We start from the raw sequence: 19,629 nt of genomic DNA, 5'->3' as shown, positions 1-19,629 counted from the left end.
GCAGTCCCTACTGTACATGCAAGGACCCATTTTTTTAAAAAAAATGATTCCAAATCCTGGCCCTAATTAGGAATATTTATAAATGCATATTTCCAGGGGAAAATGTTTTGCCTTCTTCTAAATAGATCTGTATTTCAAAAAGCCTGAAGGTTTGCTTGGTTTTTGGAATCTGCACTGAGTCATAGACATAGCCAAAAAAAAAGTATACGTTTTACTGAATCATATAAAAGTACTGTAAAAAAATATTTTCATGAGCGCCTTTGTTTTTGTTTTTTTCATATAAGAACAAAATATTTTGCATTATTTACCCAAACTAGGTTATCCTCAAATTGATTGACTTGTACAAATCTTAAATGTTTATGTTAATATATGTGTAGCATATTGCAGTCCATTATAAGTAAATTTATCAAACTAAATTCATTCATCCTCAACAAGAATAGAAAATGAACTGGAGAAGAATATAGGGAAAATTAAAACAAGTGGCAAATTCTAATACTGTAAAGTGTCTGCAGTACCTATTCATGTGACCTGTGGACTTCCCTTTGTCATCCTATGCCTGAGGATATATGAAGGGGGCTGGGAAGGCAAAGGGACGTTCAATTGTCATCACCGGCATCTTCTCTGATCATTGCACTATCATCAAATGCATTGGAATGCTCATTTGCTTATGTCCCAATCTTTTTTTTTTTTTCATACTCAGTTCAATATTTAATGCATTTCTATGCCCTTGGTACTTCCTTGGGGTTTGACATAGTTAGAATAGAATGTGGATAACTGTGCTGACTCTGAATCCAAAGAACAAAAGTAGTAACAGACAGGCAAAAGTAGTAACATAGAGTGATTTGTAAACATCCAGGTTACATTGTGGATTTTTCTTTTGGAATCAGTTATTCACATGGTGGAATGGCTCCATACAAGCCTCCTGGGATCTTTTCTTTTACTGAATGCAGGAATGCATTTCCATTTGCTTCTTCCCCTAAAGTTCATGTGTCCCACAAAACCTTCTATGATTCAAAAGTAGGGAAAATGCCCAGAGGTATCTCATCATATTTTGGGTTGCCTGGCACATTATGAATAGAACTGAAAGAGATAATAGAAACTTTGGATCCAATCTAATATATTTTAAGGAATTTATTGTATGTGTTGACAATGACTTTAAACAATAATGCCTCATAAAACAAAATGCATCAACTTTCTTTCTTACTTTTTGTCTTTCTTCTTTTTGTCCTTTCTTTCTATTTTCCTTTCTTTTGTCATTTTGCTTGCCCTGCAGCTTTAGTTCAGAGCCAGTGCATATTATAAGTGTATTTTTAGAAGTTAAAAAAGGAAATTTTGGAACCATCAATGTTTTCCATATTCATGAAGTGTCAGTTTGCTGCTACAACATTTATTTGCTCAAAAGGAAGACAATTCTAAATTTAAAATGGTCAAAAAAGAAAGTTATAAAGAGTGGGGGGAGTATTATAAAAAGAAATAAGTATAAGTTCACATGAAAATCATATGGAATATATAACTTCCTGTCAATTCGAAGATTAAATCAAACTTCTAGATTTTCCCATCAATAAACGCAACATATTGATTCATGTATTTGCACATAGTATTTATGTATATACATATTGGCCGGAGGCCATTCTCAAAAAATAAAAAAAGGCCAGAAAAAAACTCCAGAAAACTGAATTATCTACTGATTAAAATAAACTGCCTATAAAATAAGGCAATTTTCCTCTCATCTGTACAGAAATGATTTTGTCTTTCACTTATTATAGACAAAGGCAGACCTGCATCTTCTTCCACTCCTATGCAAAAAAACAATAAAGGAGAAACAGGCAACAAAGGACAGAAAGGAAACAAAATAGAGATGACATGATTTTGATGAGACTAGGCAGGAAATGAAAGAGCCTACAGAAGGCTTAACAGGTTTTTATGTTGGGGTCAGCACAAATCTATGCACTCAGTCACTCTAGTAAGTTGTACTGAGTTCAACATCTCTTCCTGCCAAGTAAGCATGCTTAGGTTTCTAATCCTGCTCAGCCATTATGCCATAGTACACTTCTACTCAAGTGGAAGGCAGACAAGATCATTGATCCCGCTTGTTACCTTACTGAGTAGATGGTCTGCAATAGGGCAGGAAGGGAAAGAAGTGGCAATGGGCTTCATAAGCGAGGGGCTTTATCTGCACACTCATGTATGTTTTAGAGATCTCACTCTCAGTGAAATTCTATTCAGTGAATATACGATTACTTTTACTTTTCAAAAGTATTTGTTGGAAAAACTTCGTCTACCCTTGCCTTCCTATCAGGTAACCACAGTGATATATTTTGACACTCTTCTGGGATGTCATAAACAAGCTTACAAGTATATGCCACTGAGAACATTAAAAAGTGAAGATCCATTAACCTTTTGCATTTAAGATTCAGTGTTGCCAAATTGAAACTAGCCCCAACTCTTTGGTCCAATAAGCAAACAACCAGTCATTAAAAATCTAGCATAAAAAAAATGCTTTGAGTCCTTTCAGCCCATTCCACACAGCATTCTTGAACTGCGGCTTCACTGAAGCCATACAATGCACGCGAAAGCAATCTCTTCAGAGATTAACAGGCAGGCCAATAAATAGAACTAAACATCAGAGAAGCATTTTTATGGTACTGGAAAATTGTAACAATCTAAATATGTTGTTGGAGAAAATTATTCACTAAAAAGTGTCATTTTTTTCCTACTGGACATTATATGTAACACATGCTGCAAGCATGTATAAATAAAAAGGAACAATAAATGTTATTATATAACTTTTGCTTCATAGTGACAATTTCTTCCCTTATATTTTTCACTAGTCACAAAAATAATGGTCAGCTAATCTTGGTCTCTTTGGCTTTGTATAAAATTTTCACAGTATAAAGTTTGGCCTGATTTCTGAAAATTAAAGAAAAGTTGTTGTTACTATTATTTAAACTTGTTTGCTGCTTGACTTCCAATGATTCTGGAATGTATGCTTAATCCAATTGGAGAAGATTGTACAAAATAAAATCTTTAACCATGGAAATAAAACTATTATGTATATGAATAAGTTTTACTTATTGTGTATTTATGAATTATAATTTTAAATCCTACAGAGAACATTCTAAGTGGAAATTATCTCTAGACAACTGAAGTTTTAATCAAGGCCTTTCAAATACCTTATATATGAGATTGAGGATTTGTCATCTTTTATTGTGAATTGTCCAGTGATATACATTTCTGACTGATAGTCTTCTGATTTCACTTCTCTTTTTTTTTCATCTCTGATTAAGGTGAATAATCCCAAATTCAAAATTAATGAAAGGTCTGTGAGAGATAGTCAACCAGGACATGTCAGGGGCAAGCAAGCTGCTTTTCTTTTATTTTCATATAGGTATAAATAAATAAGTATATGCAGGGCAAACTTTAGGTTCAGGCCAATTAGGCACTAGCCCAGGACACCAAAATAGCAACACAGCCTCCCCTTCCAAGTCATTCTAAAAAGGCAAATTTTCACATTAGCTGGAGGTAGTGCCATTAGTCATTGTCATTTGGGATGCCATCTATCCTCGTACTGGATCTGGATACAGATAGATAAATCCAAGTTGTTAGCTTTGTGGGATGAGAATCATACTTTGACATTATCAGAAATGTTGCCTAAACCTCCTGTCCAAAGCACCCAAGATACTTCACCACTAAAGTTACATAAAAGCCAACAAGGAAAAGCAGATTAGAAACTCGGAGAAGATTGTACATAAAAGAATTTTGAAATATGAAATGTGGAGGCTTTTTTGAGCTTTAAAAAAATTAAAAGATCATTGCTCAATAGAAGATTTAAATGATGGTAATTTAAACCATTAAATATATTTAAAGTTAACAATGCTGATTCTTGAAACTTGAGATGGACAAAATATGATAGGTGTCATAAGCAGGACCTGAGTCCTTCTGAAATGTAATATTCATGGCTATTTCTGTGAACTAGAATAATTATTTAGGTGCTCCTCAGTGGTTTATGTTATGGTGTTTCTCTGTCTTCCTTCTCATTTCATGGTGGCTACATTTCAAAAGCAAAATTATAGTTTAGGGAATGTTTCCACAATAATAATCTAGATAAATTCTAACGTATTACAGTACATTATTGCATCAGCTAACTGATCATTATTATAGGTAACAATTGTGAGAATTAATTAAGACCTGCCATAGAATTCCTGCATTAAATTCCCTACTAAAGAAGATATGTAAAACATGCAACTTTATTATTTATTCAGAGCTATTGATTCTATCCAAAATAAATAGGAATTTTTTGCATTCATGGATTACATTCCTATAAGAACCATATGTACTTTCTGAAATGCAACAGTACTTTCATGTTTTATGATGATATTGCATAGTGATATTGCCCTATGTCTCTTTCAGATATGACTTTGTAATTTAGATATGACTTTGTAATTTAGAAAGCTATGGCCAAGAATTAAAATGTGGGGAGGTGGGGGTTAAGTTTTTCTTTCTCCCTCGTCATTTCATGGTGAACTTCATTTCAAAAGCAAAATCTTTCCAGTCTATTATTTTATATCTTCACTTAGATGATTACAAGATGCACTTGAAGACAAAGATACGAATGACACATAGTTTGTAATGTTGTTTAAGCAAAATAGTATTGGTGATAATTTCAGTTTCTATTGATGTACTTTTATTTGATTTGCCTGCTTTTCTGTTTGTTTTGCTTTTGTTTATTTCATAACAGGGATTGGTCAAGGAGTACCAGTGGTGGCCCTCATTGTAGAAGGTGGACCCAATGTCATTTCCATCGTCCTGGAATATCTGCGTGATACACCCCCAGTTCCAGTTGTAGTATGTGATGGGAGTGGCCGAGCATCTGACATCCTTGCATTTGGTCACAAATACTCAGAAGAAGGAGGGTAAGTCTATTAGCAGAACATTGTATTTATATAAATCTTTCTTTGCAAACCCAGTCATTTTCATATTTAAATATTTCAGAAATAGCAAAAGCACAATCATTTTTCTTATGTACCACCTGTTTGAAAGGTCCATACTAGGTTCAGTTTAACTCTATTCCAAAGACTATAGTTTTAACTCAGATGCACTATATTCACACACCCACACCTTACGGTTATTCCTCTTAGAATAAGCAGTATCAAGTGTTCTCCTTTAATATCTTAACTGTCTATTTGTTGAAAGATACAAACATTCAGACTTAGTGGATTAATAAGAAAGGAGCAGATGTGCCAAAATCTTTGAAGAGATTATTACAGTGTTCCAAAAGGAAGCTAAATAAAGCAGTGCTTGGGAAACATCTTTAGCCATAATCTTCATCTTTATCCTTATTCTCTTGATACATTTTAATGTCCCATGGGCTCATACGTTTTTCACAATCTAAACCATATTGTCAAAATTATTGTGCAGACATGCATGGAATATTCGCCCGCTACATTGCAGATCAATGTGAGACTGATGCTCTTTATTTTCTGCAAATCTGTTTGTTGTTTGTTTCCTTTCATTGTTCTGTATCCTCCCTGACCTTCTAGCCCTGGAGAACATGAAACTTGGAGGAAGAACAAAGTTGCAAAATGTAAAGGAGAAAAAAAGGATGAGGAGAAGATTAATTAAAATCATAATCCATTGTACTGACTAATCTTATCAGCAAAATGTATTTGAACAGCAGCTCAGATCTGGCAACATCTACCATTTTCCCCAGAAGCAAAACAAAATAAAACAAAACTTGAAATTATTTAGTGACAGCCTACTAAATAATTTATAATTGGACACAGGCCAGATTCCCGAATGCATCTGGTCATTGCAGTTTAGCAGGAATCATAGCTGAAAGACTGCAGTGCAATTTAGTGTGGAAAGACTTATCTTGTCTGACACAGGACATCAACTCAAAAGAGATCTGCCATCTGTTTATATTGGATCTCCCATAGCAAAGAAAGCAGATATTATGTGAAGAATGTTTTGTTCTCAGGTCTAACTTAAAACCAGTCTGCCAAATGAAAGAATGAATTTTTGCAGGCATCAGTCCTGCAAACTGCAACCCCTTAAAGGGTTTGGGAAAGGTCTAATTGAATATATGCTGGATCTAAAGATTATTTAATATTCCAGTAGCTAAAGTAAGAATATTTGCCATTCTCCATTTTAATTTACATCTGCTTCTAATATCCACTAAATTTTCATAGTTCAGACCCAAGTATATCTCAAAAAGAATCCAAGGAATGTTTTTAAATATTCCTTTTCTTTCTGTTAAAATGCATTTTGTTATCACAAGGGATTTACTTGATAATTTAAGAATTATTCCCAGTATGATCTTTATAAAAAGCATGCCTAGATATTGACAGTCAGGGAGACCTAAATTCTACTCCTGTCTTAGACGCAGAAGCCGAGTGACTTTAGTCTGGTCATTTTTCTTCTCAGCCATAAAAAAAAGCAATGGCCAGCCATTTCCAAATATTTTGTCACAAATACTACCCGAATTTGTCCATGTAATTGCTAGAAGTCATGATTTACTCAAAGACGCATATACCTGCATACAAAAACTGCTTTGAGATCCTTCTGGCATATCTAGTGGCAAATGAAAGAAACAAGTAATACACACCTCATAAAGGAAATCCCCTCGGTGGCACAAAGAAAACCGATACACATTTCTCATCCCATCTCATATACTCCTAATAAATTACTTTTCAATGGGTCCAATGTTATGTTGCAACAAGTCAAGCTTCAATAGTGTTTGACTGATGCATGTTTATTTTTTTATTTACTTTTCTGTCTTTATGAAATATTTATAGCCTATTTTTCTGCTTCAATATCCTGGGACAGGTGACAAATCTATTTGCTTGATATGCTTTATACTGTTATAGATGTCATCTTCAGTCCTTAATATTCTTACTTGAAACAAGTAAATGTGATCTGCAATCCTAAATATGCATATTGATTAAAATATAATGCCACAAATCACTGTTCTTGGGTAGCAGACAAGTACCCTTATTAAAATGTTGAACCATCCACTAGTGATTCCCTGAACAAAAATACACATGTCCAGTCATTCAGATATCATTCTTAAAATACAAAAGAATAAATGAATTGTTTCATATTTCTCAGTTCCTGAGATAACTGAAGTTATGTGGAAGCTTTTTGCGGTTACTAACATTTCAAGGAAATGTCATTGGAAACATGTTGACTGAAAATAGTAGAAATTGAGTTCCAAACTCTGAAGGAACCCAGTTTAAGGAATACCAAAAACTAGAGAAAGCATGTGTACACACAGACACACAAAAAAGAGACAAACATGTTTGTGTGAATTCCTAATTCAGAAGCATTGAAAATTGAATCAAAGCTTCATGATCCTAAGATATATCTTAATATATATTTTTAATTCCCAATGCTAGGTCAGATATAGATGTAGATGTAAATGGTGGAATATCCTTTCCATGTATTTGAAAAGAACGTACACAATTGCATTAAAAATAACTTTAAGGTTTGTCACTTTATAGTAGTCATTTTCAAATGTTGTCTGTCTCCTTAGGACCTTATCAGTTGTTTACTAAGAATTAGCTGAATTCTGAAGGACAACACTGTCCAAGGCTAATAGATCTGGATAGTTTCTGGAAAAATTGATTCTGTGTCCCGAAATGACTCCAATACTCTCCTACAGCTGTGTATTGCAAAGAAAGATGGGAAAATCTGGTTGAGACCTTTCTTTCAGGGACTTGTTTGCCATTATTCACTTTTTTCATTAAAGGGTCTTTACTAAGACTATGTGGAACCAAAATGCTCCTGTAAAAACAACTGAAAGTAACTTGAAAATAACTCTTTAAAACTATATGGCATGTATAAATCAGTATGACATTTTTCAGGCAAGTGAAAAAAATATGCATCAAATATTTAATTTGCATTTTAAAATAAAAGTTACTGTATAACGGATAGATAGGTGTGATAATCTTCCACTTTCTTTTTTAAAAGTAAAATGCAAATAGAAGGATTTCAATTTTAATTGAGTACCAGCACTGAGGGATGAAGTTCCTAATCCTTTCTGCCAATGCTATTTTTACTATTAAAATCTAGTCATAACGCAGCTGCTTTCCCATCTGCAGTGGACAAACATATGGATCCCTTTGCTTTTCCCTTCAAGTGAGAAAGCAGATGGAGAGTTAGAAATTTTGGTGACAGAAATAGGAATCAAATTTGATCAACAAGGTTTCTGTTAAATAGAATAATATTTCTTCTAGTTGTTCAAATAATTGTCCACAGTTAAATGTTATATCATTTAATTCCTTTAATCAATAGAAGATGTGTGAAGAGTTTAAATTCACTTATATGAAGGTACTTGTCCGCATATAGACTACAAAGAACAGCACAGCACAGCACAGCACAGCACAGCACAGCACAGCATAGCATAGCATAGCATAACAGATAGTTTAGTGGTTGGAACACCGCCAAATGACGTGAGAAACTGGGTTTCAATTCTGTTGGTATCTACTTACCAGTAAGGATCCTTGGGCAAAGACCCCCTAGCACTTCACCTACCTCAAGTATGAGAGTGACACGAACTAAAGAGTCATGTAATTTAGACATCACCTAGATTAACAAAATGTATGCCAGATTTTGGGGAACCAAGTTAAACTGTCAATAAGTGGACTACTGCAAGAAATCATACAGATGTGACTCAAGGGAAGCTGGAATTAATGGAATGTTATACAACAATGAGAGGAATACATGAAATATTTGAGGGAACTATGAATGGACAGAAGACATATATAAGTGGTATACATAGTCCCCCACTAAATACAAAATCAATTAAGGTTTCTTCTTAATAACTCAGTGGGACTATGAAAGACAACACTGGAAGTCAAATCAAGATAGCTTGAACAAGTGGCCACCAAGTGCAGCATATACTAAGTTCATCCACTGTCCCTGCTGCTGTTCTACATAGGCTTGAACCTCCTCAGCCAGATAATTACAAAGACTGGATACAGATACAAGTTCAAGAGTGGAACTACCATCAGCATCTCCTCTACAATTCGCTATATGTTAAGAGTGAACAAAACATTGACTTGCTAATCGACCTGATAAGGATCTACAGAAAGGACATTGGAATCATTCAGACTGGAAAACTGACCTGATGGTAGTAAAGAAAGGAAATGTTATTAAGACTGAGGGAGTAGAACTGGCTCAGCAATTCTGGGAATTGAAGTCCACAGGTCATAAAGTTGCCGTAGTTGCCCATCTCTGATCTAAAACAATATGTAATTGCTGTTACACTGATTGAAATTAGAGATTACTGAGCTACTAACTTATTATATATAAGTGGAAAACTATCAAAGTAACATAGCCACGTTTTATTTTAAAAAGGAATTTATTTAAAAAGAAATTATAATGAAAGGATTAGTGCAAAATAACTTTAAAGCTAGGAGGGTTAAGTACTTTTCAGCAGAAAAGCTTAACTAGCATATATATCAAGTCCAGGATAAGTAACAGCAAGTTTAATATTATCCTAAAATGCAAGACACAGTATAGAATCTTAAATTACAAGGCCAGTTTTGCTTAACATTATGAAATCTGTCTAAAACCATTTTACCACAACAGTGTAGTTGAATCAATTATTATTGTCACTAGTTACTGAATGTTTTCAAATACAGACTGGATGGCAGAGTATTTTAATTTGGATTTCTGCCTTGGTTGATGGCTTAAATAACCCCATTCAAGTCTATAAATTTTAAGCTCAAGAGGTCATGAGAATAATTAATCAACACTATCAAAGAACAGAAAAAAGGTTGATATCATTCATTGGAAAGATAGTCCAAATAAGTACAAAAAGAAACAGTTTTTATATTGTAAACAAAAAGAAGTTTTCTTAGAAATGTATTATTTGTAATTAAGACTAAAATGTTTAAAATAATTTAATAAATCAGAGGCAATAAATTCTGAAGATAATTTCTTTGATATATTACAAGAAGATTAAAAGAATTATAAATTAGAATAAGCGATTGCAAAGAAGTTTAAGAAATTATTTCATATGTGTTCATTCCAGAAGATGTGGCAAATATGCAGAATATAATTTTCATTAAGGGAATCTAAGGAACTGAGATGACAAGAGTCCCAAATTCTAGAACATCTTGAGCAATTGAAAATCAACAGATCAACAAATAATGATCCGATGTTTTTAAAAATTCAACTCAGCAATTGCTGGTAGGCCCCTATTCAAGTGAATCATTAGGAAAGAAATAAAAATCAAAACTCCTATTATCATACTCTGTTAAAGAACTATGTCATGTGATCACAGTACTTTTTATTCCTATAATTTTTGTCATTAGATTTCAAGTAGAATATTGTAAGATGGAAACAATGTAAGATAGATAATCAATTATAAAATATGTTTGTCATGTTTTGTGTCACCTGCAAATAAAGAAGAGATACCAGTAGATACTTCATTGGAAGCCTTTCAGCTATATTTTTTATACTTCTTTCTGTACTATTTCCTGGGAAGCATAAATGATGGGGTTTCTTTATATTTTTCACAATAAATTTTTCAAAAGGGAAGACAGATGTTTCAAAGTCTCAGTTTCTCAGCTAGACTTAATCAAATAGAAATAAGATTGGCTTATCTTGTAGAAGATTTTCTCATAGTATTATTAAATATTTAATTAATAGCATTAATAAACATTATAGTTTTGAATATAATAAACATCTTCGAAATGTTATAGCTCCTGAAAAATAGTGTTCCTTACAGAAAAAAAAATACTGGGGGTAACTTTGAATTTAAAAAGTGACTGCATTTAGTTAATGTAATTAAGAAATATCTGAAATAGATAAACTCTGCTGATATATGAATGACTAATATCTGCAACCAAATTGGAATTGTCCAGCAAATCTTTATTGGTAAATTCATTAAGATGGGGCCTCTTCAAAATGTTTGAATTTCTTTTTTCCAGGCTGTTTGCATGATAACCTAGTTGTCAAGTAAGGCAAGACAGGATACAAAGATACTATAGTATACTATAGTAATCAACAAAAGAATCGAAATAACAAAGCAACATACCAGAGCAAGACGTAAACCGGATATTAATCAAGCAGGTTCACCAGTCACTTTGGCTCAGTGAAGAACCATTTTAAGGCCTTCCTAAAGAGTCAGAACCATAAAGAGCTTGTGGGAAATGTTCTTCCACACAGCACAGTCAGCCCAGGATTTCATTGCCTTCTTGACAGCCATGGCTTTGTCTCAAATAATAATGCGCAGGTTGTCTCCCGCCCTTAATTTCTGTCTCAGTGCTATTTTGTCATGGTCTCATAGTATCATCTTCTCTAAAAGGCAAGGGAGCAGAACTAGAACCAATCAAATATCCTGATATTGGGTGCCATGACAGAAAAGGCTCCCTTCCTTGCTCTGACCAAATGGCAGTCCTTAATAGACAGGAACACTCCTGCTTTACCTAATGGGACAGAGTCATAGGATTTCTTTCTTTCTTTCTTCCTTCCTTCCTTCCTTCCTTCCTTCCTTCCTTCCTTCCTTCTTTCCTTCCTTCCTTCGTTCCTTCCCACCAATAACCAGATTAACCCAGACTCAATAGACACAAAGCAGTAAAAATGTGGACAATTTATTGGGTTTTTGTATCTCCCCTCAGTGGTGGAGCATGGGGGAGCCTTTTATTTTAAAATAGAAAAACTTACAAATAAAAGAAATGATAAATGCTTTAAAATAAAACTATTCTCTATTTTAACCATTGCCTATAAACGGCTTTAGTTTCCACTTTCCCGTTTCTTTTCTGCACAAGTCTTTGTCTTCCTCTTTTCTGCTTGTTTATTCCTAGCTGGGCTTCTTGATTCTTTGCTCTTTTTCTAAACCTTTTCTCCTTCTGAAGGAAACAACTTGAAGATTTACCTCACACCACTCACATGATTCAGGATTGTGTATAAAAGGATAATAGACTAAAAATGATCAGAATCCATTCAGTTCATTAAAATCAGCATGAAATTAATTTAAAAACAGAAAGTCACCCATTATTTGTAGATAGATGTCAAATGTTTCTGGAAAGTATGATTATAAGTATCATAGATGCCAGAAGCAAAGGGGTCCAGCACATCACAAGCAGTGGTGGGATTCATTTTTTTTTTTACTACCGGTTCTGTGGTGGCTTGGTGGGTGTGACAGGGGAAGGTTACTGTAAAATCTCCAGTCAGAGGTGGGGTTTGCCAGTTCTCTGAACTACTCAAAATTTCTGCTACCAGCTCTCCAGAACTGGTCAGAACCTGCTGAATACCACCTCTGATCTCAGGGGATTACTTGTTCCACAGAATCACACCTTCTTCTCCAAGTGAAATGCTCAGCACCCTATTTAAATGGGCCTAACCATGTGAATTTACCGATTATTTTATTTATATTATTGCTTGATACTGTTTTAATTGCAGTTGTGCTGGCTTAGGAATTCTGGGAGTTGAAGTCCACAGGTTGTAAACTTGCCATAGTTGCTCACTGCTGTGATATACAAAGTTCTGTGTGCATATATTAAGCAAATTATCTGCCCTTTTTCTCCATCTCTCACTGTCAGAGTTCCAAAATAAGCTGAGCGTATACTGGAAGTTTCAGCTGAGCCTGGAGGTGGTTCTGATATTAGATACCCTCCTCCAAGGTTAGAGCGGTCTTTCTGGCCACAAAGAGAGAAATCTGAAAAATCCTTTGGCTTCTGAGATAGCCTGCCAGACCCAGTTGTACTGCAGTTCATTCCAGGGAGGGGTTGTTTTGTTTTGTTTTTTCATCTCATGATCTAGAAATTGAAACCAAGTCTGTAAAGAAACAGCAGGTCATTTTTCAAGCATTTTTTAATCTGCTTTTTCTGCCTTTTGTTTTACAGAATGACTGTAATCATATGAAACACAACAGTACATTCTTACCTCCCAGGCAGAACAGCATACGTGCCATTCTTCAAGTGTGAAATGGGGGGAAAATCAAAATGGGTCTAAATATACAATTTATTTTTCATTTTAAAACAAGAAACGGAAAGTGCATTTTTAGCCTTTTTGCTTATGAAACCATGCAGGCAAAGCTTTGATGAAATCTCAGAGATCAGATTTCTAGTACTCAGCTCCTCATGCCCCCCACCACCAATCATTAGTGGAAGCAAACCAAATTATGCAAAGGAACAAGCACTGCAGAATAAATGTTGTTAGACAAGAGAATTAAATTAAATGCTCTTGATGTTTCGATATTACCCTTAGAGTTACTTAATTCATAATTTAAAAAGTTTTTCTTGTTGGTGAATGTTTAGATGCTGTCCTTTTTAAATTTCAGGCTTATCAATGAATCTCTGAGAGACCAATTACTTGTTACTATCCAGAAAACATTCACCTACACTCGGACACAAGCTCAGCACCTCTTCATAATCCTTATGGAATGCATGAAAAAGAAGGAACTGGTAATGCAAATGTATTTAGTAGCATAATGTTCATATTGGTCTGTTATGTGAAAAATGTTTGAAACTTGGCTTTCTGGACTCATTTCGAACATAATTTCAGGCCTCAATTGCACAACACATGGCTAAGTCAAACTTATATTGTCTCAAAATTATAATTTACAATCAATATTTGAAAAGTGGGTTTGTATATCTTGGTCCTGTGCAATCCTTGTTCACCTTACCCATAGTTAATGTTAATACTGAATAACACTAAATTAAGTATGTTCAATTACAGCTGAAGGAAGCCAAAGGGAATTTATGTACTTGAGCCACAAACATGAACATTTAACTTAGAGGGACTAAAAGAAGCAAGAGATCTGTGAATTCCTTGATCTCAGCAAAGTCTCTTGGGAGGCCTCTAAAAAGCACAATCGACTGGCTGTTGGCTGTGGCTACCCACTTTTGTCTTACAACAAACAGTATTATTTGTTTGATTAAAGCCGCTTGTGAATATGAAATTTTAATTAATGTTGATAATGATATTAAGCACCTGTTTGAATTTGAAAACCCTAAAGATAAAATGCTCACCAGTCACTCTCTTGTCATTCATGTGTAAGCAATTACATAAATCTGGATTTGCATTGTTCCTCTATTTTTACCTTATGTAAAAATAATTTTGTATTACAGCTCTTTTGCAGTGCAGTTGGCTTCTGTTGATTAAGGAGCACCATTCTGTTAAATTTTTATGCTTATGCAAATTTAGGTAGCAGATGTATAAAAATTCATGTTCAGAAATTAAGAGGACTATTGAATCCCAGGGGCATGTCACCATATTAAGGAAGTACAAAATAAAAAAACACATTTTATTAGACTCCAGATAAAGGGAAACAAAAACATTGCATGTGTATTTGGTATGTATGAGATACATGTATTCTCTTTACTAAGAAAAAAGTTCCAATTTTGATTTCCGAAGTATTGTTAACAAAGTCCCATTTTAAAAAGAAATTGTGTTAATAAATTACAGCTGTTTTTTCATCTATATGTCACAACTTGTGGGAATATATAAGGAAAATGTTAAGTCAAATTTGGCCCATCACAATGTTAATTGTGAATCTGAATTGGCTTCCTTTTTTCATCTCAAAAAATTCAAAACCCATGACCAAGCAAGATATGATGCTGAACTGTGGAAGTGGTTGAGGGCTTTATTATAATTAACAGCAGGCATGGATTGATTTTAATTAATTAATTAATTATATCCCACCTTTATTATTTTTATAAATAACTTAAGGCAGTAAATATACCTAATACTCTTTCCTCCTCCTATTTTCCCCACAACAACCTTGTGAGGTGGGTTGGGCTAAAAGAGAGTGACTGGCCCCAAGCTACTCAGCTTTCATGCCTGAAGTGGACTAGAACTCACAGGCTCCTGGTTTCTACTGGTACCTTAACCAATAGAGCAAACTGGGCCTAATCCAAATTAGATAGAGCAGGGATGGAAAATTTCAATAGAAAAATTAGCAGGCTGATATAAACAGTTTAATCCTTTTCATAATCATTTCTTCATGTCTTATGGTTAGGTAGCATAATATTAATGGGATATTGTTATTATTATTAATAATGGGATATTGTGCTTATTATTAATAATGTGCTTGATTGCTACCACCATTAAATTCACTGCTTGTCCACCATGATCTGAACATTTTCAAGGTGGTTATAAGCTTATAATATTTATACCTTATAATTCAGCTGTTTATAGTTTAGGTCCAATCCCACTTTTTAGCTCATCAATGGGGCATAACAGAATCAAAAAGTCCAGATAATAGCAATAGCACTTAGACTTATATATCGCTTTACAGTGCTTTACAGCCCTCTCGAAGTGGTTTGCATAGCATATTGCCTCCAATAATCTGGGTCCTCATTTTACCTACCTCAGAAGGGTGGAAGGCTGAGTCAACCTTGAGCCTGGTGAGATTCAAACTGCCAAATTGCAGGTAGCCAGCAGGCAGGAGAAGTCGCCTGCAGTACTGCACTCTAACCTCTGTGCAACTGCATAACAAGACTGTGCCCTGGGCAGCTCACTAGGACTTGCCCAATCACAATCCAACCCTGAGTGAATCTGAATGATTTTGTCTGCCAGAGAGACTGAATATTTCTCACCATTATCTGCAGATGATCCTATGACCTCAATTGGGAGTGGGGCACCCTAAACAGGGCTTTGGGGTGGCTATTGGCAGACACAATAAGAGTCAAGAAATAACAACTTTTCACTGTCCTTATACTCTTGTTCGGTCAGATTCGCTCTTTGTTTTTCTCCAACAGCACTCCAGGATTCTCTTCTGGCATCTCATCTCCTGTACTCACTGAAAAACCAAGAGGGGATGCCAGGATCAGTGCACAGAAGGAGGCTGTGTAAGAGAATCCAGTCCATAGTTTCAGTCACAAGCCTATTCCAGCCTGCAACCAAGTCCTCAGGTTCCAAACTCCCTCTGGAACCCAATAGGGTTCATCAGTCTCCTGATGAAACTAACAAGCTCTTTATACATATTATAAAGTCACTTCATTCTGTGATTTTATGAATCGAACGATTATCAGGTTTTCAAACCTGCACTTTGTCATTCAAAATACAAAAAGCTCAGCAAAGGAACAAGGTCTTATTTTACACTTAAGCAAAGTCTGGTTGGATACTTTCTGAATTTGCTGATATATATAAAAAAGCTATTCATTAGCAATCGGCCTCTGGTTCTTTTCATAGCTTCATTTTCTTCTGTAACAGAATATTACAAATCTTCCTTTGACTCATGTTTTTCTTTATCATGCTGTGCTCTTTCTTCCTGTCCTTCACAATGACTCTATCAAGAGAGCTTATCTTGTTTAGATGTTGTTTAGATGTTTCCACTGGATCAATAGATCAGATCTTATCATATCACAAGTACATTTTTGAAGATGGTGAATAACTAATTCTTTGACAAGTGAAATGTCATGCATACATTAAATGGCAGTCCTTGATATAGGAAAGTGAATGCGTGCTTCTGGGGGAAGGATATTTTTGCTTTAATGTTATGAAACTATTTTTCTTATTTCTTTTCTTTGGTTGGAAATATGATTATGCTTTAATCCAGATATTTTAAATGTCAGTGTTAAAATATTTGCACCATGACTGTTTATTATCTACCTATTTATTTTTGTTGAATTTTGTAATCCAGGCACAAGGTGACCAAAGCACAAAGGGACTATGTGCCAGCTGGTTCAAGATTGGATACAGCTGCCCTTGAAATGAAAAGTTTTCCTGGTCATAACTGCCACCTGTTCTTTGAACACAAGCTGTTGGTCCAGGAAAACCATCAGATTACTCACCAATCCCAAGACATCCACCAATCCAAATGGCCACAGACAACCAGTCTTCTCTCTATCCAGATTCTCCCAGCTTCGTGACACTGAGATAAGATAATGACAGCATTCCTTAACATGGGGTCAAGACTGGGCATTATCAGCATACTGAATGGATGCCCTCAGGGGCTTCATGTATATGTAACATGCCCAATCCAATAAGAGAGCTACTATTCATTGAGTCCAAGCATGGGAGGAAAACATATTTCTAAGGACCGCTTGAACAAAAATAGAGTAGAGAGAGAAACCCTATGATAAGAGTATTGAACATTCCCCTCCTGCACAGAAGGGAGAACCACTACAAGCTTCCTGCTTCCTACTCTGAAGCCAGTCCTGAAGGATACAATGGTCAATACAGTTGAAAGCTACTGAGAGAGAAAGGAGAATAAGGACTGTTGCTTCACTCCTGTCCCAGTTCTGCCCAAAGTCATCAACAAGTGCAGTCAATATTTTATCAGTATTATGCCGAAGTGTGAAGCCTAAGTGAAAGGGCTAGTTACTCTAGTTTATTTCATCCAGGGCCCTCACCAGTAAAAAACCAATTAGCACAACTTTTATCTAACTATACATGAAGAAAGGTAAAATATTGTTGTTGATTCTATCGTAATGGATTATTATTAGTTGGGGGGGGGGAGAAGTTGCTTAAAATGCATTCTTACAGCCATCCTCAAGGAAGGTGTTGAGAAGAAAAGGGATGAACCGGAGATGCACATAAATATTAAAGCACACAGGTGGTCCTTGACTTACAAATTTTCATTCACCCACCATTTGAAGTTACAACAGCAATGAAAAAAGTGACTTATGACCTTTTTTTTTCACAGTTACAACTGTTACTACGTTTCTATGGTCACATGATCAAAATTCCACCACTTGGCAACTAGTTGATATTTATAATGGTGGCAATGTCCCAGGGTCATGTAATTGATCCCCTTTTGCAACCTTCTGACAAGCAAAGTCAATGGAGAAGCCGGATTGACTTAACAACTTTGTTACTAACTTAACAAATTCAGTGATTCGCTTAACAAGTGGCAAGAAAAACAGAGAAAAAAATGCAGACTGCAATCAGTTGCCAAATGAGACACTCGTTAAACAAGGACTATCTATAGCGCATATTTGGAAGCATAGAAAAATATCCTGAAAAGAAACATCTTTTCAACTTTGTCTCTCTTTGTCACAGACACTTATAAAGACAGCCCAAGAAATCAGTGTAGAATTTCAACTTCATTATGTGTTCACTTATATAACAACAAAATTCTACATTATTCCATTGCTATTTTCCTCTTCCCTTGTAGAATTAAATGAAAAAAGTAATTCTCTTATTATACTTTACGCCATCTATAGACAAATTAGAGGTTAGCTTGAATTGAAAATGGCTATTTTCCTAGTATAGCTAATGGTGTAAATAATCCCCACCTTATCAAATTTTGAGAAAGCTGAACACATATCAAAAAAAGATAAATGAAAAACTAATTCAGAAGAGTTTATTTAATATAGGCATCCTTTCATATAAAGTGGAATTTACATGTATGTAATTAATTTCTTTACTCTGTGCCAGAACAGTTTTCTCCTATTCATAAAAATATGTTTAATATATTGGCTGCTCCTGAATTCAAAATTTCACTTACAGTTAATAATAGAGTGCTGTATAAATCATAATTTTATAACAAGAGAAAGGATCTCTGTGCATTGTTGGAGAAAACGTTTTTCATTCAAAAGGAGATGAGCAAAACATCTCTATAAGGTAATTGTGTATTGAAAAAGATATAAGAAAATTATGTGAGTTTATTTATTTATTTTGTTAGATTTACAAGACCTCCAAATGCTCTAGCAATTATGGGCAACGGGCAACAAAATAACTACTAAAATGCAGATTAAACAATAAAGAAAAATAAGGAGTCTTCTTAAAACAGTCCTCGTTTAACGACCATTCATTCAGTGACCATTCAAAGTTATGACATTTTTCCCTGGCATGCAGTTTGCTATATATTTTATATTGCTTTGGTTTTAATACACACACGCTATTTATTAGTAGCAGTTGATTACAGTCAGCAGTTACTGGGTCCAATAAGCTGGCTCATCATATTAGCATGATATTTCTTAGTGCTTAGGAAAGTGGGAAACAACTTTGTAACTTCTGCATGCTTATTAATGGGCTTTTATTACATTTTTCGTCTAAAATGTAGAAGATTGTATGTAGGCATGAGGACTCATTCATTCTCATTTAATTCTCTCTTCCAAGGGACAATTTTATCAAAATAGTCAGGCAGGTATATTCAACTCAATCATTATTGCTGCCTACACACCAGAATAGAATTACCATTCTAGTCTGAGAAACTTAATTCTAGTCTGAGTAATTTAGGCTGCAAACAGAAGAGGCTATCCTCGTAACGTCTCTTATCCTTAAGCAAAGTAGTTTTGCATTTATAATTTACATCTGCAGTAGTTAAATAAACATGAACAATTGTACTACTAGGCCAAATATGTGTTTTGATTGCCTTCAAAGTGAAAAAACGAAACTGCAGCAAAATGCAGGCTGCTGGATGCATTATCATTCTTAGTGCTTCCAAGAAGACATTAGAATGTAACTCAGCTTTTTCCTTTTATGCCCAGTAAGACTGACATTACAACTAATTATTCTACTAAGCTATCCATAAATTGTGGACCCAAACAGCATTCCTATTGCAGCAACACCTGTGCTACAATGTTAGCAGTAGAACACTGAAGAAACGCAAAGACTTGGAACATTTTAATTTTGCCGGCATTACACATAGTCTTCAACTTACAACCATTTGTTTAGTGACTATTGCAAGTTGCAACAGCACTTTGAAAAGTAACTTCTGACCATTTT

The 19,629-nt window shown here is 34.8% G+C and overlaps 1 protein-coding gene across 5 annotated transcripts in view; it reads left to right on the top strand.

The window, feature by feature from the left end:
* The window catches only part of TRPM3 (transient receptor potential cation channel subfamily M member 3), a 246,351-nt gene that overhangs the window by 166,406 nt on the left and 60,316 nt on the right, over window positions 1-19,629 (top strand). For all 5 annotated transcript variants that reach the window (XM_087957807.1, XM_087957808.1, XM_087957809.1 and 2 more), the window contains exons 7-8: window positions 4,739-4,913; window positions 13,292-13,415. In XM_087957807.1, the coding sequence (XP_087813933.1) occupies window positions 4,739-4,913; window positions 13,292-13,415 (299 nt within the window). The remainder of the gene's footprint in view (window positions 1-4,738; window positions 4,914-13,291; window positions 13,416-19,629) is intronic.

Source organism: Notechis scutatus, chromosome 2 (assembly GCF_049901735.1).
Source record: "Notechis scutatus isolate UNSWTSFEM ecotype Mainland chromosome 2, rNotScu1.2, whole genome shotgun sequence".
Lineage (NCBI taxonomy): Eukaryota > Metazoa > Chordata > Lepidosauria > Squamata > Elapidae > Notechis > Notechis scutatus.
The sequence above is the reverse complement of the archived record's forward strand: the minus strand, read 5'-3'. Positions and strand labels throughout refer to the sequence as shown.